Source organism: Vipera berus (genome assembly GCF_964194415.1).
Source record: "Vipera berus genome assembly, chromosome: 4".
Lineage (NCBI taxonomy): Eukaryota > Metazoa > Chordata > Lepidosauria > Squamata > Viperidae > Vipera > Vipera berus.
The window spans coordinates 97,503,468-97,529,948 of NC_138206.1; the positions used below are offsets into that span (position 1 = coordinate 97,503,468).

Below are 26,481 nucleotides of genomic sequence, written 5' to 3' on the forward strand. Positions count from 1 at the left end.
ATGGAAGTAATTATCTCATATTTATTTTAGGACTTGAAATCAAATAGTTGTATGTCCCGTTTTAGTCCTGTAAAGAGCCAAATGTGGCCCTAGTCAAAAGCTTTACAGCAATAAAGATGTCACATCCCAACTTCAGTCATTATAAATATTGATTTTATTTCTCATAAGCATGTATGTTGCAAATCACTAAATTCTGTATATGGTTACCAATGCCTGATATAGCACCAAACAAATCTTTCTGGAGGCTGCTGTCAAGAGCATTCACAGATTTTTGTGGAGTCATCAATGGATTTGCAGTTGGTAAATTAAGTGATTCATCCTTTGCATTCTGTTAAAAAGATGCAAAATATTTTTTCATCCTTTGATATGTTTAATTTTTATATTAAAGAGATATTTATACACTGAGATTTATGACAGTTTTATAGAAAAATATGCTTACACTGCTAGGAGCATTGACAGGGAAGGGTGAAATATCCTTGACATCAATTCGATGGACATTTTCTATCAGTAGACCAAATATTGGCAGATACAAGGTCGCTATCCTTGCTTGATGACTCTGTAAAAGAATATTTAAGTTCATTATTAAACCAAAATAAAAATACATTAAATGTCCACAAATTTCATCAGATGTCTTCCAGTTTTAAGTTGTTCATTTAGTTATAACCATCAGGGGTTTGACGTTTAACACTGAAAGTCTACATTAATGCATAATTACCAGAGAAGGATTTTAAATTAGATTCATGGATATTTATCTCTCTCTATATTCCTTGATACCAGTAGCCTATCCGATTAAATGCTTTAAGAGGTCAACATATTTCCAATTCCTAACATCTGTGAAGTTCAAATAACTTGGAGTGATGATTGATAGCATTTTCCAGAAGTGAGAAAAAGTTGCTAATTATTCACTGGCCTCAGGAAAAGCAGTAGAATAATCCTATCCAAATCAAGATGTTACAGGTTTAGAAAAATCCCCATAAGGAGAAGACCATAAATATTTCCAGTTTTTGAATAGCATAACATTTATTAGTTTGAAAAATTAATTTTTAAGAGCTGGGATTCTATTTCAAATGGAAAAGACAGCAAATGTAGTCCTGTAAGAACTGATATCAGGCAAAATATTTTTTTTAATAGTCATTTCCAGAGGGAAAATTAAATAAGGGCACAAGAAGGGGTTTGGACATGGTGTAAGCCTCCTAGTAAGTACAATGTTTAAATCACAGCAGCACAGATCTACTTCTGTTTATGCAGTGAGCGGAGAAGCCAATAGTGCCTAGAACATCTTTACCATTAGAGCACAACAGTATGTGAGCCCTGGAATTAGACTATCTCTAAAAATTTCTCTGAATTCTCAATGTAATTAGAATCTTCTGTACATAACTATGTTAATAATTAACTTTACATAGTAAACATTCTGGCAATCTGCTTACCCTTAAAGCATATCTGTCATCAAAAGAATGCTTTATCATTAGATTCTTCAAAACTCCAATTGCAATTTGTCGTATCTCTCTGAATTCCTGCAGTGCACTTCCCACCTCTCTGAGAAGCAGTCCCACCAAAAAGTGATGCTTGCAGAAGTCATCCGATAAGGAGTAGTCTAGCTGAAGATCTGAAATCAAGCATCACACATTTTTATTTTATTTCTATGCTGGTCTTCCTCTTAGATGAATCCAGAAAGGCTGAATGGGTATAAAAGAAGACTGAAAAATCATCATAATAAATTCATCAATGCAGACAAACACAGACACTTAGACACATATGCACACAGCCCATTTAAAAAAATGACATAATGTTAGAAAAAACAGAAAGCTGGATAAATAACAAGCTTCGTATGAACCCTGGTAAGATTAGATGGCTGTAAGTGAATCTTCGTAAGAGGGATTGTCTGTGGATGGGTCACTGCATCTGGGAGTTTATCACCTTTGGTCCTGAATGGGGTTGCATTACCCTAGACCAGGGGTAGGCAACCTCGGTTCTTTTATGACTCATGGACTTCAACTCCCAGCTGACTCAGGAATTCTGGGAGTTGAAGTCCATGAGTCATAAAAGAGCCGAGGTTGCCTACCCCTGCCCTAGACAGACCCAGAGCATAATCTGGAGGTGTTCTCCTGGACATGGGGCTCCTGCTCAAACAGCAGGTGATAGTTGTGGCTAGGAGGCCCTTTCCTCAACTTGGCATTGTGTGCCAGTTACACCACTTGCATATATTATAAACCAGGAATATAAGAATCCCCAAAAGCTAGGTGTCCACAGATATATTTTCTTACAAATAGCTGAAGTTTGAATGTCTTTTCAGAACTGGTCTGGAATCAGGTGGTGCCAAAGTGGAAATAAAAAAACACAAATATTTTAAGGCTATTTATTTATTTATTTATTAATTGAATTTCTATACCGCCCTTCTCCCGAAGGACTCAGGGCGGTGTACAGGGCAATAAAAGCATTACATACAAAAGTTAAAAATAAGATTAAAATTTAAAAAAAAATTAAAATTTCCCAATGCAGCACAAGAAACTGTTAAGATACACAGGCCTGAAGCACATTGGATCACAAAGAATTATTTGTGCACTTCTCCAGAACCAGCTCTATCAGAACCAAATGAAATAAAAAAGTAGAACTGCAATTACTAGCTGGGGAGTCCATGGGATATGGTCGCATGTGTGAAACTTGTAAAAAATGAGAGGAACTTCAATTACAGCATTGTGGCTGTCGTGCTGACTTTTTTGAGCACAATGTAAAGAGCATCCTGCATTTTATTTTTTTCAGTTTATTGTGATATAATTATGCATTTTCATTCTGTTTCCAGTGAAGGCTGATACGTCATGTTTTAAATGTTTCTTTTTATAAACTCTAGCATGACTCAAACACGAAATTCCTGCATTTGCTTTTCTGTACACATTACTATCATTTCTAAAAAGTTTATGATTGGGAAACACACTTCACACCTACCTCCAGCAATATCATATGACTCCACTGTAAAGAAAGCTAATTCAAAGAAAGAAAGAAGCAAAAATAGACAAAAACTAGCATGTTGTTGTTCACTCCCCTCATGCCTAACAAAGAAAATAAGAAACTGAATTACATATTAAATTACCTATGTATTTTTACTTTACCATTTATTACATACAGAATTGAAGCACAAAGAATTTATTATTTAAATTAGAGTACAAAATTCCAAAATATATTTCTTAGACTATGAAGAATTTTTAAAAGTAATTTTACTGTTCTAGGAATCTCAATTAAACTGTATCAAATATAAATTTACCTTGATATCTCTGAATCCTGCCTGTTCCAAATGGCATAGGAAGATTTAAAGGAATGTAGTGTTCATGATTACATACCGCTCGGAGAAATTCAAATTTGAATTCAAAAAGAGCCTATAAAACACGTTAAAGTTATAAGTTATGGACTATTTGAATTAACATGTTAATCAAAAAAGGCAAGGAAATTAATCTTCAGATCACTGGGTTAATACCCTAAATATTAGCAAAGCAATGGCTGTATGTACACAATAATCTGATGCAGACATTTGCATATAAACACAATAATTATGGATTATTTGCCCATTCTTGATTCATTTTCTATTTCTGCTGCAATTGCATAGACTGTGTTGTTGTTAGCTGCGAAGTCATGTCTAACCCATCGCGACCCCATGGACAACGTTCCTCCAGACCTTCCTGTTCTCTACCATTTAGGCTCACGCCTACTGTTTCAGTTACTCCATCCAGCCACCTCATTCTCTGTCGTCCCCTTTTTCTTTTGCCCTCAATCTTTTCCAGCATTAGGCTCTTCTCCAGTGAGTCCTTCCTTCTCATTAGGTGGCCAAAGTATTTGAGTTTCAACTTCAGGATCTGGCTTTCTAAAGAGCAGTCAGGGTTGATCTCCTCTAGGACTGACCGGTTTGATCGCCTTGAAGTCCAAGGGACTCGCAGGAGTCTTCTCCAGCACCATAGTTCAAAGGCTTCAATTCTTTGGCGCTCAGCCTTTCTTATGATCCAAATTTCACAGCCATACATTGCAAATGGGAATACCATAACCTTGACTATACGCACTTTTGTTGACAGGGTGATGTCTCTGCTTTTTAGTGTACTCTCTAGGTTTGCCATGGCTTTCCTCCCCAGGAGCAAGCGTCTTTTAATTTCTTGGCTACAGTCCCCGTCTGCGGTGATCTTGGAGCCCAGGAAAATAAAATCTGTCACTACCTCCATTTCTTCCCCATCTATTTGCCAGGAATTGAGAGGGCCAGATGCCATGATCTTGGTTTTCTTAATGTTTAGTTTCAACCCAACTTTTGCACTCTCCTTCTTCACCCGCAACAAGAGGCTCTTTAGTTCCTCTTCACTTTCTGCCATTAGAGTGGTATCATTTGCATATCTTAGGTTGTTGATATTTCTCCCGGCAATCTTAATTCCAACTTTTGATTCATCTAGCCCTGCCTTTCTCATGATGTGCTCTGCATATAAGTTAAACAGGCAGGGCGACAGTATACAGCCTTGCCGGACTCCTTTCCCAATTTTGAACCGATCAGTGGTTCCGTGTCCAGTTCTCACTGTTGCTGCTTGACCCGCATATAGGTTTCTCAAGAGACAAATAAGATGGTCTGGTACTCCCATCTCTTTAAGAACTTGCCAGTTTGTGATCCACACAATCAAATGCTTTAGCATAGTCAATGAAGCAGAAATAGATGTTTCATACCAGGTATATTAAGAGCAGCTTCTAATAATTTCTGAAACTAGTTCAAATTTTTATTTATTTTTTTTTATTTTAATTCCATTTATATCCCGCCCTTCTCCGAAGACTCAGGGCGGCTTACAAGCTTAGCAGTAGCCTTCATTCTATGTATATGCCTGCTTATTAGGGCTTTCACACACACCCCAAGCGGCATTATTACAAAGTCAGCTTAATTGCCCCCAACAATCTGGGTCCTCATTTTACCTACCTCGGAAGGATGGAAGGCTGAGTCAACCTTGAGCCTGGTGGGATGCGAACCTGCACTAATTGCAGGCAGCTGGTGTTACTTAAGGAGGCATTAGCCCACTGCTCCACCAAGGCTCTGTGTGACCTCATGAATCTGGTAAAATAAGGTGACTTGTATTGTAATAATATCACTGTAGCTAATCATTTTGATCTATACATGTCATCTAGATCAGAATTCCCCATCCCTGGACTGCGGCATGGTACAGAGCTGGGCCAGCGGAGGCCACACAAGAGTGCACACATCCATCACTTGCACGGAAGTATCCCCTCTCCGCCCCCCCGCTGCCACCACCATTCCAGAAGCCAGAAAGGTTGAGGACTGCTGATCTAGATACCAAAAAAAGTGTCACTTCAGCTGCAATATTAGCAGCATCACCTCAATCGATAGAATCAAAAGAGGAAGAAAATGCTCTATATGAGAGGAACAAAAAAAAGGCAAGCAAATTGAGACATCCTTTCCTTTGGCTTCCGGTTTTGATGTAGCAGCAGAATTCAGGACATATTTGATTGAATGGAAGAGCTGTTAGGAGAACTGTGGGGAATTGGAGAAGGAGGGAGGCTGTTTAATGAATATCAATGGGTTTGTTCTTCCAAAAATACTTCAACCAAATAGTCTTTCTTATTCCAAACAATATACACAAAAAAGAGAACAAAAATTACTTGATGATTCAAATGCATTGATTTGCAAAGTTAGTTGGCAAAGGAAGAAAGCTAGAGTAAGACTGAAGAAAATAGAAGCTTTGATGCATTAGATGGGATATTATATTATTAACTAGATGTTTGAACATGGTGGAGAATAGATAATTGTTAGAAATAGAAGTACTATCATACCTAGAAAGATAAAATTTGTAACTAGAATATTAGATTTTGGTATAAGAAGGGAAACAGGAAAGCTTTTGGTTACCCAAATATAACTTACTTTGAAATTATAAACAGTAGAGACATTTTGAACACTGATGTGAATTTAAAATAAAAAAAAGCGAAAACAGGATACTGATTGAACATACGGATATTAAGTGCAAATGCAATTAAGATATGTATTGGTTAGAAAAGTAATCTAAAACTGATATTATTGATATTATGAAAAAAATGTAACACAGATGTTGATATTCAATTGTATATTTACTAATAACAATAAGTATTGTATTTGCCTAGTGGGGGAAAACAGGTACTACTGGAAGAAGAGAGGAAACATTTGATGGTGCAATAATGGATCTAGATTGAAGAAGTTAATATATATCACGGAATTACTAACAAACCCAGAGAACACATTGTCTATTAACTACTTGATTGTAAAACTAGAAAATTAATAAAATATTTATGAAAAAAGGACATCCTTTGCTTTGAATTGGCAATGAAGCCACTTCAGCAGTATTTCTGCTTTCTAGTTATTAGTTGCAGAGACCCATACAGATTCAAGAAAAAGTTTCTCATTTTGAGGATCAGTTGCATGCACAAAAATAATTACAACTGCTAGTCACAGTATTCTGAATAAACAAGTTTTTTTTCCTTGTTAGTCAGGGAAGGAATGTTGCAGGCCCTATCAGTTAAAGAATTCCTACTGGCGAAGTCCAGGAAGAGAGCCTTTTCTGCCGTTGCCCTGCCCTTTGAAACATTCTCTTGCCAGGGGTAAGATGGGCCCCCAATCTCTGAAGACCTGGCTCCACCATCTCGCTTGAAGTTCACAGAAGAGCACACAGCCATGAGGCTTGTTAGCACCCCGAAGGCCTACTCCACCTTTTAATTAACTTTTAATTTTGAAATTAACTATCCTTGCCTCTAGTTTAAATTTTTATATTCAGTTTTTATGTTTTTAACATGTTATTTGTACACCACCCACCGTCCTCCTGTGAGGGAGATGGACGGTTTCTAAATTTGATAAATAAATAGTTTTCTGGAACTACATTACATAGGAAAAATTTGCATGACTGTATTGATATTCCTATCCAAGCTCATTTGTTAAAGTTTATTGAAAAGTTCTTAGATACCAAATTACGCTCTCTTGAACTAACTGAAACAGCATGTTAATATAACCCTCCTATATCGAAGATAAGAGGCTCAATTCAATTATTGTTCAGTTACTGCATGCTGCAATAACTAAGAAGATTTTGGGTAGATTACATGTAGTCCTCAACTTATGACTACAACTGGCTCCAAAATTTCTGTTGCTAAGTGAGACATTTGTTAAGTGAGTTTTGCCCCATTTTACAACCTTTCTTGCTACAATTATTAAGTGAATCACTGCAGCTGTTAAGTTAGTAACACGGTTATTAAATGAATCTGGCTTCCTCATTGACTTTGCTTGTTATAAGATCTGAAAAAGCGATTGCATGACCCTGGGACACTGCAACCGTCATAAATATGAGTCAGTTTGCCAAGAACCTGAATTTTGATCATGTGACCATGGGAATGCTGCAATGGTCATAAGTGTGAAAAATGGTCATAAGTCACTTTTTTCAGTGCCATTGTAACTTCAAATGGTTATTAAACGAATTGTTGTAAATTGAGGACTACCTGTACACAAGAATCACTGCAATCTCATTAGCATGGGCTTCTAAGAAGGACAAAACAACAGTCTTTTAATTTATATTGAAAGTTTATATATCTAAATATACCTAAACATAATAGGAAAATACTACCATTATCTCCCAATTCAAGAATTGTTTTTGTTGTATAATACCTTTGGATCTCCTGGAGCAAAGAAGCTAATATAGTTGTTAATTTGCTTGAATATAAATCCTCTGTCCATAAAGGTGAAACATCGCTGCAAAGCAAAGCAAAGCAAAAGAGAACAGTCACTGGTAGTTACATTTCTTTGATATTTGGAAAGGACATCCTATGTGTTAAATTAGTCTAAAGCAGGAGTTCTCAAGCCCTGGACTGCGGCCCACTATCGGGCCATGACCTATTTGGAACTAGGATGTGGAAGCAGGGGGCTGGCGCACTCATGTGTGTGCAGCTCAACTTGCCCGAGTGGCAAGCTGGCATGCACTCACAAGCACACACGTGCACAGCTCAACTTGCACACGTCGAGCTGTGCGCACCTGCATGCCAGTCCACCGCTCACGTAACTTGAGCTGCGCGCACATGCGTGCCAGCCCACCACTCTGGCGGCCCAGTTCTCCTCTCCCTTGCCCAGCCAGTCTGCCAAATTGCAAAGGTTGGAGACCGCTGATCTAAAGGGCAAACAATAGCCAAATATTAGAACTTTTCACAATACATACATTTTAGATTTCTAAATCAAAAGTTTGATTTAGTTTGAATAATTCTATCGAATGACTTTAGTTTATCACCAGTTCAAGGCCACTCAGTGATTATTATTATTAAAAATAGAATGTATGCACATGGATTAATGCAAAATGTTTCATTGATTATAGAAAAGCCTTCATTTGTATTGATCACATCAAGTTGTGGAAAGTGCTCAGAAAAATAAAATCCCAGAACATCATGAGAAACTTATAAACAGGTCAGGAACCCACAGTACTTATAGAACATGGCAAAACAGGCTCTGGGTTGGCAAAAAATTCAATAAGTGAAACAGACTCTCCTCTTATTTATTCAATCTATATGCAATATAGATTAAGGGAAGCTGGATTGGGAGAATATGAACATAATTTTAAAATTGGACAAAGAAACATCAATAACCTGCACTATGCTGATGACACTTTCTAATAGTCAAAACTGCGAAGTATCTGCAAACCCTAGAACTAAAATTCAAAATTCACATGGGGGGAAAAATGGGACTAAATATAAATTAGGCCAAAACTAATGACAAGGAGTAGAACAATCAACCTTAGAACTGACAGTGAAGCTATTGGAGAAGTGAATCGCTTCTGCCTTTTAGGATGAGCCTTCAGCAGTAAAGGAACAAGAAGTCAAGAAATGTGCCGTGGACTAACACTCGGTAGAGCAGCCATGAAAGCCCTGGAAAATATATTCAAACACCATGAGATAGGGAGACTACTGATGCCTTTGAACTTTGGTGTTGGAGAAGACCTCTGAGAATACCACAGATAGCCAAGAAAACAAAGTGATATATCATTGAACAAATCAACCCAGAATTCTCACTCAGGGCACAAATGTCCAGTTCTCCCTTGAAATATAAATTGACCAGCTTCACTCGAGGCATAAAAGATTAAATGGGTTACTTTGGAAACATTATGTGAAGACTGAGCTCTCTAAAGGAGGTTGTAATGCTGCAAAAATCAGCAGTAAGGTGGACGGACCCATTTACATGGTAGCATTGGAAGACCAGATTAGAACAGATCATTCCGCAGAAAATTTATAAGTGTAATCACTAAGAGTCAATCCTGGCTTGATGACATATAATCAATCAATCAATCAATTATACTTTGAAGGCTCATCAGGGAAGCATTTTGATAATATTTTTACTATGTATTATTTATTTTCTGCCAACCTAGCAGTTCGAAAGCACGTAAAAATGCAAGTAGAAAAATAGGGACCACTACGGTGGGAAGGTAACAGCGTTCCGTGCGCCTTTGGTGTCTAGTCATGCCGGCCACATGACCACGGAGATGTCCTCGGACAAGCGCTGGCTCTTCGGCTTTGAAACAGAGATGAGCACCGGCCCCTAGAGTCGGAAATGACTAGCACGCATGTGCGGGGGAACCTTTACCTTTACCTTTATTTATATTTTACAATTGCATTGTGAGATTCTTGTAAGCTGTCTAATGTTGCAACACTGAGGCAGTATAAAAATTATTTCAATAAATAAATGCCCACAATATATCTGAACAATTCACAGCCATTTTGGAAGAACTAATGAGGACATACATACAGTATACTTACTTTTATGAAGACAGCAAGACTATAGTTTGCATTCTTTGACGCTTCTGGGTTATCCTTATATTTCTGAGTAATGTGGGGCATCAGCATATTGACAACAGTTTCCACAGCATGATGAAATGATGCTGGAAATCTCTGGTTTCTTAGCAACTAGAAACAGACAAATTAGAATTTACAAATGGGAACACTGAAAAATTATCCTGTTTATCCATAACATTCTTATGTATAAGGTTTTCAATTCTGAAACTTCAGGTACAAGAACTCCATGCTGTTGAAAAATATTGAAACACCTTTATCTAGATATCTATTCCACACCTGGAATACTGCATCCAGTTTTGGTCACCACGATGTAAAAAAGATGTTGAGACTCTAGAAAGGGTACAGAGAAGAGCAACAAAGATGATTAGGGGGCTGGAGGCTAAAACATATAGGGAACGGTTGCTGGAATTGGGTATGTGTAGTTTAATGAAGAGAAGGGTGAGAGGTGACATGATAGCAGTGTTCCAATATCTCAGGGGCTGCCACAAAGAAGAGGGAGTCAAGCTATTCTCCAAAGCATCTGAAAGCAGGACAAGAAGCAACGGATGGAAACTAGTCAAGGAGAGAAGCAACCTAGAACTAAGGAGAAACTTCCTGACAGTTAAAACAATTAACCAGTGGAACAACCTGCCTCCAGAAGTGGTGAATGCTCCAACACTGGAGGTTTTTAAGAAGAGACTGGACAGCCATTTGCCTGAAATGGTATAAGGTTTCCTGCCTGAGCAGGGGGTTGGACTAGATGACCTCCAAGGTCCCTTCCAACTTTATTATTATTATTATTATTATTATTATTATTATTATTATTATTATTATTATTATTATTATCTGCTCAAAAATATTTATTCAACTATTTAGTTGAAGTAATAGTACTCATCACTTCTTGTAATGAAAAATTATAGAAAATAAGTACATTATCAAGAGAACATTTGCAATTATAAACCAAAATCAATTTATAGATTATATTTCAATAAGATAGATAGATAGATAGATAGATAGATAGATAGATAGATAGATAGATAGATATAGATATATAGATATAGATATGATTGTAATTATACAGCTTTCCATTTGCAGCAGCTTTCTGCAACTTGCTATCTGTAGAATATAATTCCCACTGTCCTAGACAGCACTACCACTATTTTGTAGCCAGTAAATGGCAGCAGGGATTAGAGACAGACAGATTCATTTTTAAAGGTCAAAAATGAGTATCATAACCTCTTGAAATAGCAGATCATTTACCTTTACTTTATTATTTTCCAGGAGGTGCTGGGCCATTGATTTGATCAAAATTTCAAAGAAAAACCAGGAATACTATTGAAGAAACAAAACAGTAATTAAAAAAACCTTCGTTTTTTTATAAATAACTCAAGGCAGAGAACATATATGTAATACTCCCTCATCTCAATTTTCCTCACAACAACCACCCTGTGAGGTGAGTTGGGTAGAGAAAAATGTCTGGCCCAAATTCACCAAGACAGCTTTATTATTTATTTATTTATTTATTTATTTATTTATTTATTTATTTATTTATTTATTTATTTATTTACATTTATATACCGCCCTTTCCCGAAGGACTCAGGGCGGTTTACAGGGTGATTAAAAAAACCAAGATACAAAAGTTAAAAACAAATTTAAAAAAAATTATATTTGTCCCTGCATAAATAAAACCCCAGTTAAAATAAGATTAATCCTCAGCCTGGGCCAGAGAGCTCGAAGAGCCAGGTCTTCAGGCCCCGGCAGAATGAACGGAGGTCGGGGCAGTCCTCAGCTCCACTGGCAGCTGGTTCCAAAGGGCAGGCGCACCCACTGAGAAGGCCCTATCCCTGGGTGTTACCTGCCGGCAATCTCTTACCGGTGGCACCCTGAAAAGACCCTCCCTGTGGGAGCGCACTGGAGGAAGGGAACTTGATGCCGGCAGCAGGTGTTCCCTCAGATATCCCGGACCCAAGCCATTTAGGGCTTTATAGGTCATCACCAGCACCTTGAATCTCACCCGGAGGGCAACCGGAAGCCAATGCAGCTCGCGGAGTAGAGGTGTTACATGGGAGTATTGGGAAACCCCCATCACAACTCGCGCGGCCGCATTCTGCACCAGCTGAAGCCTCCGAGTGGTCCTCAAGGGCAGCCCCATGTAGAGAGCGTTGCAGTAGTCTAAACGGGAGGTCACGAGTGCATGACTACAACTCACGTACTCTACTCTATATAAGCAATATAATTATATTTATAGATAATATATTGTTTAGTATGCAAGAATATAAGCTATTCATTTATATCTATGTTATACAACTGTTATTGTCAATTATTACAATTATGAAGTGTTAAAATTCTTTTCAGATCTGAGAAACTCTTCCAACTGATCATATAGACAAAATACCATTTCTCCTTATGTACCTTAAGCAGCTTGTTGCTTGTGAGGAAGTCAGTACATGGCTTCAAGATTGTTGTCATGGTTTTGGCAAGTTCTTCATGTACAGTTTTATATTCTGAAGCAATATAAGTTTCTCCTTTAAAAACGTACTTGGGATAAGAAAAATAAAAGAACTTACATTATGCAAAAAATATTCAGAGTTATATTAATCACGCAACTTTTAAACAAAGCACATTTATATATTTGATACCTTGACATAGGATCTCAAATAGCTATCCAATCCTTCTTCATGACACTGGGCAACCACATGGATAATAACCCTAAGTAAAATAAAGTTAACAATAAGATATCCTCACGCTCTAAATATTTTTAAAGTCAACAATTGGCACATTACAGGCAGTCCTCAGCTTACAAGCCGTGGTGGCGCAGTGGTTAGAAGGCAGTGTTGCAAGCTAATTCTGCTGACTGCCAGGGGTTCGCCAGCTCAAGATTGACTCAGCCATCCATCCTTCCGAGGTCACTAAAATGAGGACCCAGATTGTTGGGGGCAATATGCTGATTCTGTAAACCGCTTACAGGGGGCTGTAAACCACTGTGAAGAGGTGTATATGTCTAAATGCTATTGTTATTGCTACAACCTAATTTTACAACAATTTTTACAGTGGTTGTTAAGTGAGTCCAGCTTCCGCAGAGCTTCTTGGAGGCAAATTCCTAGTATATGGGGGGTGGGGGTGGTGAAGGAAAAGTTTCCTTATGAATAAGCCATAGAAACAGAGTATGAGCGTCTACAAAGTCTCTGCTTGCTGAGCATAAAGGCTGCTCTGAAAAAGAGTCAGGTATGAGAGGTTGGAGAAGTTTAAGGGAAGTGTGCTTTGCCCAACTCCAGTTGGTCGGCTAGCTGTATACCTACCAGAAGCAGGAGGATCTCACCACAGAAAATCAAACTCTTATCATTATGTGTTTTGATCATTGCCAATGTAAGCTGCTCAAAAAATGATGAATATTTGAATAGCATAGCTGTGTGTAGTTGGGTTTGCCCTCATGAGCCTTATTAAGGTGCTGGTTGGTATAGGTTGTAATTTACTGTAACTTGCTAACAATATGTAGTACATAATAGTAGCTATAGAACCCTGCAAATGTCTCATTTCATTATCTGTATTACCTATTTGTATTAACTTTGGGTGTAATTTAAAGTACTGATCATTTCCTATAAAATCCTATGTGGCTTGGTACCAAGTTATTTCTGGAGCCACTTCCTCCAACCCATATTGATTCACTTGAGCTATGTGTAGTGGAAGAAACTTTGAGTAACTCCCATATCCATGCAGTAGGGAGGGCAGAGGCTTGGAGGCATTAGTTTTCAGGGAAAGGGTATGTACTATAGAGTAGCTTCCCTTTGGATACTAGACTGACTTTAACAATATTAGTCTTCTGGACTCTAAAACAAGGTGAAGTATATTACTCCAAAGAGTTTACATGAGGTGATAGAATGTCCATAACTATTGCTTTTACCCTACATTAATACTTTTATGGTTCTCTATGCGTCTGTTTTAGTCTTACCATGAATGTTTCCTTTTTGATTTTGTTACTGATACTTTTAATTATATTAAGAATCTGGTCAACTATGTTGCATAAAATCTGATAAAAAAAATGTTAAAACCCTTTTTACCTTGTCACATTCACTGCAACATCTTCCTGAGTTGCTCTTGTAAGAACTCTAAACAATTGGTTTAAAATAGTAGGCAGAAATGCTATCATGACATGTCCCTCCATAGCGTGAAGGCTCTAGAATAAAAACAATGACACAAATGAATTTTGTTTCTAACATAGTAAAGGTAAAGGTTCCCCCGCACACGCGTGCTAGTCGTTTCCAACTCATCTCCGTTTCAAAGCTGAAGAGCCAGCGCTTGTCCGAGGACGTCTCCGTGGTCATGTGGCCGGCATGACTAGACGCCAAAGGTGAACGGAACGCTGTTACCTTCCCACCGTAGTGGTCCCTATTTTTCTACTTATATTTTTACGTGCTTTCGAACTGCTAGGTTGGCAGAAGCTGTGACGAGTAACAGGCGCTCACTCTGTTACGCGGCACTCGGGATTCGACCCGCCAAACTGCCGACCTTCTGATTGACAAGCTCAGCATCCTAACCAACTGAGCCACCGCATCCCCTATTTCTAACATATTTATTGTCAAAACAAAGGGTCTACGGTTATAATTCTATAACCATTATAATTGTTATAATTCTAACAAGACTGACAGATTCATACTAAACTGAGAATATTTTAAAAACAGAATACAAATTTCTACGTTATTTCATAGCTTGCCCAAAGAATCAAGACAGATAAGAACAAGTAAGATGAGAAAATACTGTTTTACAGACATACTTTTACTCAAGTGATAAAACCAAAAGAAAAGCACCATGCTGCTGTTCTATTCTAATAAAAGCTGAAAGGCTGCTGAACATGTCACATTAAAATTACTGATGGGATATTTTAAATTAATCTTTTAAACAAGGTTAATATGTCAGATATGTAATATACCCACTCCTTATTTAACAACAACCTTGGTTAACGACCATTTGCAAATACAATGGTAGTCATAAATTTATTTTCTAACCAATGAGCATTTATGATCCAATTTTGTGTGCCTGACAACAATGCATGTTGTAGTGAGAGTAAAGCTAACATAGCTGTACAAGAGAACCTTATCTCGAGAGCAGCAAAGAGTGATTGATCTTTGCAGCATCTCTGTCTCTGTCTTTTCTATCTCAGAGCTCCTCAACCTTTCTGGGTTGGCAGCCTGGAGGGAAAGGGAGGAGCAGAGAAATGTGCCCAATTTTAATCATCTCATAAAAATTTCATACCTTAAGATACTTCACAAGGTCAGCTCCTAAAGCTTGAGCACCCAACATAGTTTTTTGACAGTAATGGAAGAAATTGTTTAAATGCTGGTCCTAGTAAAAGAAGAGTAAACTATTAATACAATATCACTACTTTCATCTAAAAAGATCAATATAGATATGGGGGAAAATGTTTTGACTTTCAAGAACTCAACAAAATTGAAAAGCTAAAGGAACGTGTCCTTCCCTGTTAAGTTCTCATATATCATGTAACAATACAACTTTATTAATTTCAATTAGGTATCAATTATTGCTCCTGAGCCTTTATTATTCTTGTACAAAGTGTTTGGAAGTTTCCTTTTTTCTAATATTTCATACACCAAAAATGTTAAAATATGCATGCAAAGACCAATTCCCCACTTTGGATTTTCAATGTATATCATAACGACAAATGGGACCTCTGAGATGTACATTAGAGTTTTCTATTTCTATCTATTCATTGCTTGTATATGATCTGATTCCAAAGGTTTGCATGAATTCAAAAATTTGGTTCAAGTTTCCTTCTTATTGCTTTTCCAAAGGCCCAAGCTAATAAGATTCTGAACATTTTTATGCCTGTAATTCTTTATTTTATTTAAAAAGGCTATGTCTAATTATGATTTAGTACTAATAAAAAGCATCCTCTTGCATATAACCTGCAATGAGTTCCTCCCTTCAACATACCAAATTGACACTTGCTTGAAAATCTTGTTTTCAGAGAAGTAGGGTGCAAGAAAGAACAGTGAAGCCTAGAGCAAAACATGCTCTCTTGCTCCTCCCTTTGTATTTTCTTACTCACACAAGGTCCCATTACATAAAACTGATAATTTTAATTTTGAAATGTGTTGGACAGATTTGTTTATCCCATGAACTTTACCCCAGAAAGTCAGAGTATTGTCTTCATCTTGTGCTAAGCTGAAAACCAACACAAAGACAGGAAAATCGGTTATATATTCTTTCCAATTCTGCACTTGCAGAACTGATGCTTTTATCCTAGTTGGAATCTTGTCATGTAGAGAGGAGAGGCTATACGAGTTTACCTCCTTTTACTTCCCTTTCCTACACTTAGGTATAGATTCATAAACTTCCTTTCTGCCTTTTGTTCTCTGGGTTGGTTGCTATAGTAAGATGGGCAAGAAAGATAATCAAACCCTGATTGCGTCATATTTTTCATGTTATAATTATAGAATTATAAAATATAAGTTATTTGCAGATGAAATAAAATCAAGAACTTTGGTCAAAAGTTAGTAAAGGTAAAGGTAAAGGTTCCCCCGCACATGTGTGCTAGTCGTTTCCAACTCTAGGGGCCGGTGCTCATCTCCGTTTCAAAGCCGAAGAGCCAGCACTTGTCCGAGGACGTCTCCGTGGTCATGTGGCCGGCATGACTAGATGCCAAAGGCGCACGGAACGCTGTTACCTTCCCACCGTAGTGGTCCCTATTTTTCTACTTGCATTTTTACGTGCTTTCGAACTGCTAGGTTGGCAGAAGCTGGGACGAGTAACAGGCGCTCACTCTGTTACGCGGCACTCGGGATTCGACCCGCCAAACTGCCGACCTTCTGATCGACAAGATCAGCATCCTAACCCACTGAGCCACCGCGTCCCTCTGGTCAAAAGTTACAGTGTAGTTAATACCAACCTGTGTATATACAGTGGAAACTAGGTGAGTTGAAATTGTCAGCAGTGGTTTGCCTCCATCTACCCATTTAATTTCAGGGCCAGAATGCTGATGTAAAAAGAAAAGTTGGTTATTTAATATATTAAATACAAACCAGCTTTATCTAAAAGCAAAATAAAGAGGCAGGTATTATCTTGGGTTTTTTTACTTTGCTCATGCCTGACTCTTGACTGTTAAGATATCCACTTGGAAGATAAGCAGATACTGGTATATGTTGTTCACTTGTCACCACTCTGCCATCTTTTAACAACTGAAGCCAAGAATATCCAACTAGAAGGAATGTAAAGAGAAATTATATCTTTGCTGTATTCTCTGATAAGCATACAAACATATATTTCAGTAGTCAATTCTATCAATTATTTGCAAGTTCTATAAGATCATTATTACTTAAGAAATTATCTACTTTAACATAAATTATTTTAATATGTAATCTGAAGTTCTAATTGAAAAGAGCAAGAATAATGCATTTGTTTGCAAATCCTATTGAAGTGAAGGTATTTAGCAGTATATCATTTTTATATCAACCAGTATTTTTAAAAATACTCTAACATAAAGTAAATGGAAAGAACATATAGTGAATGTTATGATTAAATGTTTAATTTTAGCTAAATATATCGCCTATAAAAAACAAAAACAAACCTTGTGTTTCAATTATGTCCTTCTTCTTTGTGGTGCCTTTACTTGAACTGTCACAACTAACATGATAGAAGGTAAACAATAAATGGTGTTTTTCATGCAGCTGTGTGGGCAATTCTATTTTTACCTAAGAAGAAATAAAATAAAAGTTTTGGTTTGGAAAGTGTCTTCTAGTAGTAGTGATTATGCAAGTTTTACAATGTACAATATGTAAGCACATATACATTTACTACTGGACCAGATTGAGATGATTTGGTATTAACCTATAAGACCTTAAACAATGAGGGACCAGTATATTGTCATGCAGGCCTAGCTCCTATTGTAAGCAATTCAAGACCATCTGATTGTACCGCATATTATCAGTTCTTATTTGGGGTAAAGAAGGAAGAGGGCCTTTTCTGTCATGGCATTTTAAAATGATAACATAATAATCACCTAGAATTAAAACTAACACAATCTTATTTCAATTTATGTTCTTGTTCAAAATATTTTTTAATAATGTTGACACATGATTTTTCATCATCATACTACCATACTACTTGTGATTGCTGTTCTTTTCTGTTTGCGAATTCTATTGGCTAGAGACCAAACTTCAAATAGCAAGTCTTCCTACTAGAATCAGAGTGCTGCTAAGATGGAAATTAGATCGAGTGAACTGAAATACTGATGCGTTTACAAAAATGGATAAAATATACATTTTACATTTTAAAAAATAGGGTAGTATGCAGTCACATGCATTTCCCCCATTAATTGTCATCTGATATGTTGCTACTCTTTTTATCTTTTCTTTCTGTATATGTTCCCTATTTTATTTTTTTAAAGAAAAAAATGTTTTCTTGCATAACATTTTCCTTAAAGAATAATTGCAAAAAGATCTTGCGTGTTTATCACAAATAGTCTTACAGTGTTGGAAAATTAGTTGACATCACTGTGTCATTTTATGGGCAGAAAAAGTAGACGGGATGTATTTGCCTACCTCTGAATAAAAACCTCTTTCCTCTTATCCCACTGTGTTTCTGGAAAACAACTAAAATGGACAAGGATTTTTGGAGAAAGGAAAGAAGACAGTTACCTCATCATAAAATTCTGGGTTTTGATGGTGATGCAGAACTGCAGCAAAGGCTCGTCTTGTAAATATTGGACCCCCTGGTCTGCCATAGATGCACTAGGAATGAAAGAGAAGATTTATACTGATTTATACTGATCCTATTTTTTAGATACAATTTCTGAAATATTTCATGTGAGATTTTTTTTAATGTTTCCCTTTTTTAACTCTTCTATAAGATAAAGTAAGTTAGCAAAGCTTCTTCTTTAATTATGCCTCAATGGATGAAAAAATGATCAGAAAATATTCTGCCAACTGTTGCTATATTTAACAATACTTAACAGTATGGACGTGAAGCACTTTGGTAGGGGTATGTGAGCCTAAGCGTGCTCTGAAGCATTTCTCAGCTTTCATCTAAAGTGCTTCACATTCCCACTGTACAACTTTTGGCATGTAATAATAAATACTCTGTGGTATATGGAATATATGATAAAAGGATTATTTCTTTAGAGATTGATTCTGTGTATACCAGACTCTGGCTTGACTATGCCATTGTTCGCTCCCTAGAGACTAAAATGGATGATCTGAAACTTGAGCTGCTCACGAACAAGGAGTATATATCGGAGGTGGTGACCCTTTGAGAGCTGTATGCAACGAAATTTCATTTTGATATATGCCGATTGGTGTACATTCAAAGTGACAAGAAAGTTGTTGTTGTTGTTATTACTATTAATACTACTACTATGTAAAGGAAAAGGAGATGGCTTTTGTATTAACAGAGCAGAGTTCAAACTCTGCTACAATTGCTTTCTTCAAGGGGGAATTCCTGGTTTTTACTGATATTATTTTGCTATTCCTATGATGGATTTACAACTTGTACTTTCCTTGAACCTGATAATTCATAACACAATGAAAAGTAACACAGAGATGAGAAATAAATTGTAAACCTAAAAAACAAGGCAGGATGATGCAGTGATATAAACCGAGACTTGCTAAATTGCTTTAAAAGCAATATTTAGTGTTTCTATATCTCTTAAAGGGTTTTTTAAAACCATGGTATTTCTTACATAAACCAGAATACAGACTAGGAAAACTTATTTATTTATTATATTTTTATACCGCCCTTCTCCCGAAGGACTCAGGGCAGTGTACAGGGCAATAAATATAAAAAAGCGGAATACAAAAGTTAAAAAAACGATTAAATATTTAGCCCAGTTTAAAACAGTATTAAAACTTATTAAAACCCCTACCCTAACCCATCAGACCAGGTCAGACTGCTCGAATAGATATGTTTTTAAGTCGCGCCGGAAGGAGCGAAGGTCGGGGGCCGTCCGGAACTCAACCGGCAAGCGGTTCCATAGGTCTGGCGCGCCCACAGAGAACGCTCTCCCCCTGGGGGCCACCAATTGGCATTCTTTGATCGGAGGCACCCTGAGGAGGCCCTTTCTGTGGGAGCGCACTGGACGGAGGGAAGTTGATGCCGGCAGCAGGTGCTCCCGTAAGTAACCCGGACCCATATAGGAATAGGAATAGGAATAGGAATAGGAATAGGAATAGGAATAGGAATAGGAATAGGAATAGGAATAGGAATAGGAATAGGAATAGGAATAAGAATAGAATAGAATAGAATAGAATAGAATAGAATAGAATAGAATAGAATAGAATAGAATAGAATAGAATAGAATAGAATAGAATAGAATAGAATAGAATAGAATAGCTGGAAGGGATCTTGGAGGTCTTTTAGTCCAGCCCCCTTCTCAAGCAGGAGAACCTATACCATCTCAGACAAATAACTCTCTAGCCTCTTTTTAAAAATCTCCAGTGATGGAGTGCCCACGATTTCTGGGGGCAAGCTATTCCATTGGTTAATTGTCCCCACTGTCAGGAAGTTTCGCTTTAATTCCAGGTTGCCTCTCTCTTTAATCAGTTTCCAACCATTGTTTCTCATCCTTCCCTCTGGTGCTTTGGTGAATAACGTGACCCCCTCTTTTTTGTGGCAGCCCCTCAAATACTGGAATACTACTATCATGTCTACCCTATTTCTTCTTTTCTTTAGACTAGCCAAACCAAGTCTTGCAGCCGTTCTTCATATGTTTTAGTCTCCAGGCCTTTGATCATCTTAGTTGCTCTTCTCTGAATTTTTCCCAAACTGTCAACATCTTTTTTGTGATATGGTGACCAAAATTGGCTGCAGTATTCCAGGTGTGGTCTTACTAGGGTTTTATAAAGCAGTACTAATACCTCGTGATTCTATGCCTCTGTTTATACAACCCAGGATTGTATTAGCTTTTTGGCTGCTGCTGCACACTGCTGGCTCATGGTTAAGTGATCATCCACTAGGACTCCAAGGTCCCTCTCACAGTTAGTGTTTTGAAGCCACGTCTTGCCCAATCTGTATTTCTACCTTTGATTTTTCCTGCCTAAATGTAAAACTTTACTTTTCTCCCCATAAAACTCATTTTGTTGGATAGGACCCATTGTTCAAGTTTGTCAAGATCTTTTTGGATCCTTAGTTGGTCTTCTGGGGTGTTGGCTACTCCTGCCAGTTTGGTGTCATCTGCAAATTTGATGAGTTCCCCTTCAATTCTGTCATCTAAGTCATTGATGAAGATATTGGAGTACTGGGCCTAGGACGGAAACTTGTGGTACCACACTGCTTACTTCTCCCCATGTGGATGTAGTGCTGTTGAGGATTACTTGTTGAGTTCGGTTTGCCAGCCAGCTACAGATCCATCTGGTGGTGATATTGTCTATTCCACCTTTTTCTAGCTTACCAAGGAGTAGGTTGTGGTCTACTTTATCAAATGTCTTAGTGAAGTCTAGGTATACTACGTCCACAGTATTTTGCTGGTCTACTAGTTTAGTCACATTGTCGAAGAATGAAATAAGATTGGTTTGACATGATTTGTTTTTAAAAAACCTGTGCTGGCTATTACTTATAACTTTGTTTGCTTCTAGTTGTTCACAGATCTGTTTTTTCACTATCTTTTCTAGGATCTTCCCAGGTATTGATGTTAAACTGATTGGTTTGTAGTCTCCTGGGTCCATTTTTTCCCTTTCTTGAAGATGGGAACCACATCAGCCCTTTTCCAATCTTCAGGTACTTCCCCTGTACTCCAAGATATTTGAAAGATGTGGTGCAGTGGTTCTGAGATAACATCTGCCAGCTCCTTCAGAACTTTGGGATATAATCTGTCAGGCCGTGGTGGTTTATATTCGTCAAGGTCAGATAGGTGTTCTCTTACCATTTTCTTGCTTATTTTAATTTTCGTTTCTAATTTGTCTTTTGCAATGGTTTTCTGGTATGTTGGGCTATGGTTTCTTTTTGTGTGAAGACTAAAGTATGAATTAAGCAGCTCTGCTTTCTCCCTGTTGCCTGTTATTTCCTTGCCATCTTCTCTCTTTAGTGGACCTATAGTTTCCTTGACTTTTTTCTTGTTAATATGTTGGAAGAAACTTTTTTTATTATCCATGATTTCTGTTGCAAGTCTTTGTAAGTTGTGAGTCTTTGCTTTCCTGACTTCATCTTTACATGTTCTGGCTGTCTGCTGATAATTGGCCTTAGTTATGTGCCCCTCTTTCCATTTTTTGTATTGTCCTTTTTGTCTTTCAGTTTGTCAGTTTGTGCAGCCATGCTAGTTTTTTCTTGAATTTCTTGTTTTTCTTTTTCAGTGGTATTGTGCTGGTATGGGCTATTATGATTGCATTTTTGAAAGTTTCCCATGCTTCTTGTGTTGTTTTCTGCTTTAGGATTTTTATCCATGGGATTGTTCTCTCTGAGTTTGTTAAAGTCAGCACTTTTGAAGGTCAACACACTGGATGGATTGTTTTCTGTTGCTAGCGTTTGTGTTGTATTAAATTCCAGTATGACATGGTCACTTTTGCCCAAGGTTCCGGCAACTTCAACTCCCTCTATCACTTCTTCTCTTAGTTAGAATTAAGTCCAGTATGACTTTACATATACTTTCCTCCCCCATCTTTTGGATGACAAAGTTGTCAGCTATGTTGGTTAGGAATCTGTTTGATCTCCCACTCGCTGCAGAGTTTGTCTCCCAGTTGATATCTGGATAGTTGAAGTCTTCCATTACTATTGTGGTATGCTTCCTATATAATTTGTTAACTGGTTGCCAAAGAGTTCATCTATTTCATGTGATTGGTTGGGTGGTCTGTAATATACACCGATGGTAATGTCACATTTTTTCTTTTATATTGACCCATATGCATTCTGGAGAGATTTTATCTTTGATCATGTGCGTTTCTGTAGATATGTAGTGTTCTCTTACACCCCCTCCTCTTTTTGTTGACCTGTTTCATTTGAACAATTTTTATCCATCCATCAGTCCATTCCATTCATGGGTTTCGTCCCACCAGGTTTCTGTAATACCAACTATGTCATACCCTCAGTCATGTACTATTGCTTCTAGTTCACCCTGTTTATTTCCCAAGCTTTGAGCATTTGTATATAAGCATTTAAGGCTTTTGTGCCTGTGCGTGGGTATGTTTCCTGCATCTTCTGAATGTTGTTTGAGTTTTTCTTTTTTTTCATCTCTGCCCACCTCATTGTTTGATTTGTTTTCTTGGGAGTTATGATTGATTTTCGGTTCTAGAGATTCTGAAGACAGGTCACCCTTCCCCGTCAATTTTAGTTTAAAGCCCTCCTGATGAATTGGGCCAGTCTTTTCCCAAGTACATTTTTCCCTGTTTTCATGAGGTGCAGCCCATCCCTTGCCAATAGTCCTTCACAAAGGAAATGCAGCCACATGTTTGATTTCCGCTCCAGGGAGGCAACATACTTCCCTGGATTATATGTCTGGTCTACAGGATGCATGATTCTGTTCCTTTGAGGACACTAATAGAAAGTGAGTAGAGTTCTTTATATCGACTTCTCCCTATCTTGAAATTCAATTCTAAATACCAAAGAATATGCGTGTGCGCACGCACGCGCGCACACACACACACACACACAAAATCAGCTGTGTTAAAGGGATGTGCATTAACACAAATTACAATCACATACCACTGCGAATATTGTAATTTTTAAAACTTCATGAAGGATTGTTTTTTGTACACTGCTATTCCTGAAATTTTATATCTTTCAAGTCTGAGAGTCCAATTTTTGTTAAAACACCTAGTGGGTAGGAAAAGTATATTTCTTACATAGCTGTACCTATTCTGATTTAAACTAGAAAAATCACTGCTCTGCCTCAATATGAAAAATAACTTTGCAAGCAATTGGATGACTCTAATTTTAGGCAGCAAACGTCTTAAAGATGGATGTTACCTCTTTTGTTTATATTTCTACATATATATGGAAAATAAATTGAATGTAACACAGAAACCAAATTACTTAGCAGCTACGGTTAACTTGATATCTCCTTAACTTCCTATATTATTTCACTGGGGAGAAAAATCCAAACTCCATTTATTTCAATGAAGAATGCAGAGTATAGTTGTGCATACAAATACAGCTTGTTCTTGTAACCAGGTTTATTTATGCTTATGTAATACACAGAAAATATTATTACAGATTTTGAGATGTGTCTTAGATATTGCCCCACCATCTGCACTGTAAATTGTTATTAATGACTGAACAGCCATAAGCCAGATCAACATACCTTGAGGGGCCGAGAATCCTCATCATCAGAATCTCTGAATTCTATGCCCACTGCAATATTTCTTGCCTAAAAAGAGCATAGAAATTAAGTTTAATTGCTTTTGTTTTCAAGTATATAAATCAAATTTCCAACAAAGAGACATGATTTTATCCAGATTCAATTTAGCTTTGAATCTGAACATAATTAACAGGCATATTAACTCACCTTTGCAAATGACTTCTGACTGTCATATTTCAAGTGCTTTGGATAAACATAAAGGTGATTGTTGTAGATGGTGAAAGGCTGAGTATGTTTTGGTATGCAGGGAACAAATTCCTCTACTTCAAACGTTACTACTGCCTTGGAACTGTTTTCAAACTGTTTCATGGGAATGTATGATGAATTAACAAAATCTGAAAATATATTAGAATTGTATAAAAAAAATGGAAGAATAAAGCTATTGTAGCCACTTTTACAATAGTTTTTCAATACTTACTTGGTATGTCTGGAGAAACGTTATCAATTGTTATGTCTAGATTTCCTAAAATAACTGGCAACTTAGACATCTTTTCAGGCCTAAGAAACAAAAAACAAACAAATATGACCTAACATAAAAATGGCTAAGACAATATATTCAATCTCCATCATGGAAACATGCAAAGCATGCTTCAAAAGAGAATAGTTCAACTCATTTCAAGGAGAGATTAACACAACAATCATTGGGCTCACCCTGAAAGAAAGCATGTTTATGGAACTAGCCTTTCCCTAATTCATAGATTGCTAGTAATCCAGTTTCCCATCCCTCCCAAAATTCCCCAGAGAATCAGGGGGACTGACCAACATAGTGTATTATGCCTTGCGTAGTATAAACAGAGCTGAGAAGCAGAATAGGTAAATCCTCCATTGTTATGCTTTTCTCTTATTGATTTAAATTTTTTAAATCATGGAATATATATCAGTACTAAAGACTTATGACATGTATATTTAAAGCCAGTTTTGAATAAATCTCTTAGGCAGGATCATTCATAAATAAACTAATTAAAAATCAATATAAAAAACAGAAGAGGAAGATCTGGAGAGCTTTGATTTATCATTTCACAACTCTTCTATAACATTACAGTCATAACTCTATTGGAGACGGGAAAAAGAAGTACCACACAGTTCCAGACAACACATGTGACACAAACCAGTTTATTACTATTTGAATTCATATGAATAATTTCATTTCTATGTAAAACAAAACACTCACTTTCTGAAGTCAGCTAACAGTTTAAGCATGTCTTCATTTGAAAGTTTGTTACTATCTTGTTTGTAAAGTGTAGAAAATCTTGCACTTTTGTCCAGTGTTCCAGCCATGTCCTTAAACAGTGTTCTAAAATAGAAGTTTTTAAAATAAAAAAAGTCTATATAAACATCATGGTGAGAAAATAGAGGCAGTTTAGAAAACCTTAACACATTAACTTACTGAACTTAGTATAAATAGCTGAACAAAAAGCAGTACATTTTAAATCTAGCTAAATCATTTGTCACAAATAATGGGTTGATGCCAAACTAGAAATACATTTAAACCATTACTTTTATTCATGGGGGAGGAGCCCTCCCATAAATTAATTTACTAATTTAGGAAGTCACAGCACTACAAGTCAGAGATTTATTGGATTAAATCAAGAACACTATAATGCATTACCTGGCTGCCCATGCAAATGGCATTCTGTACTGCCCTAATCGTTGGCAAGTCTGTTTTGCATTTTTCAGAACCTTTTGAGCAACCTGTAAACAATCATAAAAAGAACTGAATTACAACTAAAAGTCCTCCTGCTTACATCTCTGCAATCTCCATTCTTACTGAAACTGAAGTTTCTTCCAGTCTCTTTTCTTAACTTACCAAACTGCTATTGGCATCAAGCTCACAGTTAAAATCAGCCTTAATTCCTAAAATTTATCTAAAAAGTTGTTTCCTATGTTTTTATTACAATTAAGTTCTTATTTTCCAAATGGATCTTAAAACTAAAGCAATATTTGAGACTTCTTAACAGATTTTTCAATAATTGATTTTACAATTTTTTTTAGTCTACTTTGTCAATTGGTAAACAAACTTCAGCACAGAAGATGCAACTTTGCCTGCAATCTGTATCTGCCCGTGTCTGCCAAGTGTAGGAATTAAACTGATATCAAAATCTGGCAACTACATCTTGAATATGCGCCCTTTTCAATTTGATAACATTGTTGAGTTACCAAGTTATAGACAAATTCAGAAATTAGAAATACCCAACAATCAAAGTAAATACCTTAGAAGAATCAGAACTTTTCATATATGGCTCAGCACAGTGAGTAATGCTCCCTTGTAGGACTTTTTCTATTCTGGCCACTAGAAATATATCTGGGTGTGGACACGTTACTGAGAATATTCCCTAAAATAAATTAATTGCTTCATTAATTATTAAATATAAATACAGAACATTGATTTG

At 37.0% G+C, this 26,481-nt stretch overlaps 1 protein-coding gene across 3 annotated transcripts in view; it reads right to left on the bottom strand.

Annotated features, from left to right (window-relative positions):
• The window catches only part of DOCK9 (dedicator of cytokinesis 9), a 125,885-nt gene that overhangs the window by 42,568 nt on the left and 56,836 nt on the right, over positions 1–26,481 (bottom strand). For all 3 annotated transcript variants that reach the window (XM_081327644.1, XM_081327643.1, XM_081327645.1), the window contains exons 13-33: positions 26,302–26,424; positions 25,701–25,783; positions 25,263–25,385; positions 24,510–24,589; positions 24,239–24,426; positions 24,035–24,100; positions 18,447–18,539; positions 17,378–17,501; positions 16,887–17,008; positions 16,700–16,786; positions 15,046–15,135; positions 13,854–13,969; positions 12,435–12,504; positions 12,208–12,333; positions 11,056–11,127; positions 9,781–9,927; positions 7,652–7,735; positions 3,260–3,371; positions 1,428–1,606; positions 440–556; positions 208–328 (exon numbers count right to left, since the gene is read on the bottom strand). In XM_081327644.1, coding sequence (XP_081183770.1) covers positions 208–328; positions 440–556; positions 1,428–1,606; positions 3,260–3,371; positions 7,652–7,735; positions 9,781–9,927; positions 11,056–11,127; positions 12,208–12,333; positions 12,435–12,504; positions 13,854–13,969; positions 15,046–15,135; positions 16,700–16,786; positions 16,887–17,008; positions 17,378–17,501; positions 18,447–18,539; positions 24,035–24,100; positions 24,239–24,426; positions 24,510–24,589; positions 25,263–25,385; positions 25,701–25,783; positions 26,302–26,424 — 2,323 coding nt within the window. The remainder of the gene's footprint in view (positions 1–207; positions 329–439; positions 557–1,427; positions 1,607–3,259; positions 3,372–7,651; positions 7,736–9,780; positions 9,928–11,055; positions 11,128–12,207; positions 12,334–12,434; positions 12,505–13,853; positions 13,970–15,045; positions 15,136–16,699; positions 16,787–16,886; positions 17,009–17,377; positions 17,502–18,446; positions 18,540–24,034; positions 24,101–24,238; positions 24,427–24,509; positions 24,590–25,262; positions 25,386–25,700; positions 25,784–26,301; positions 26,425–26,481) is intronic.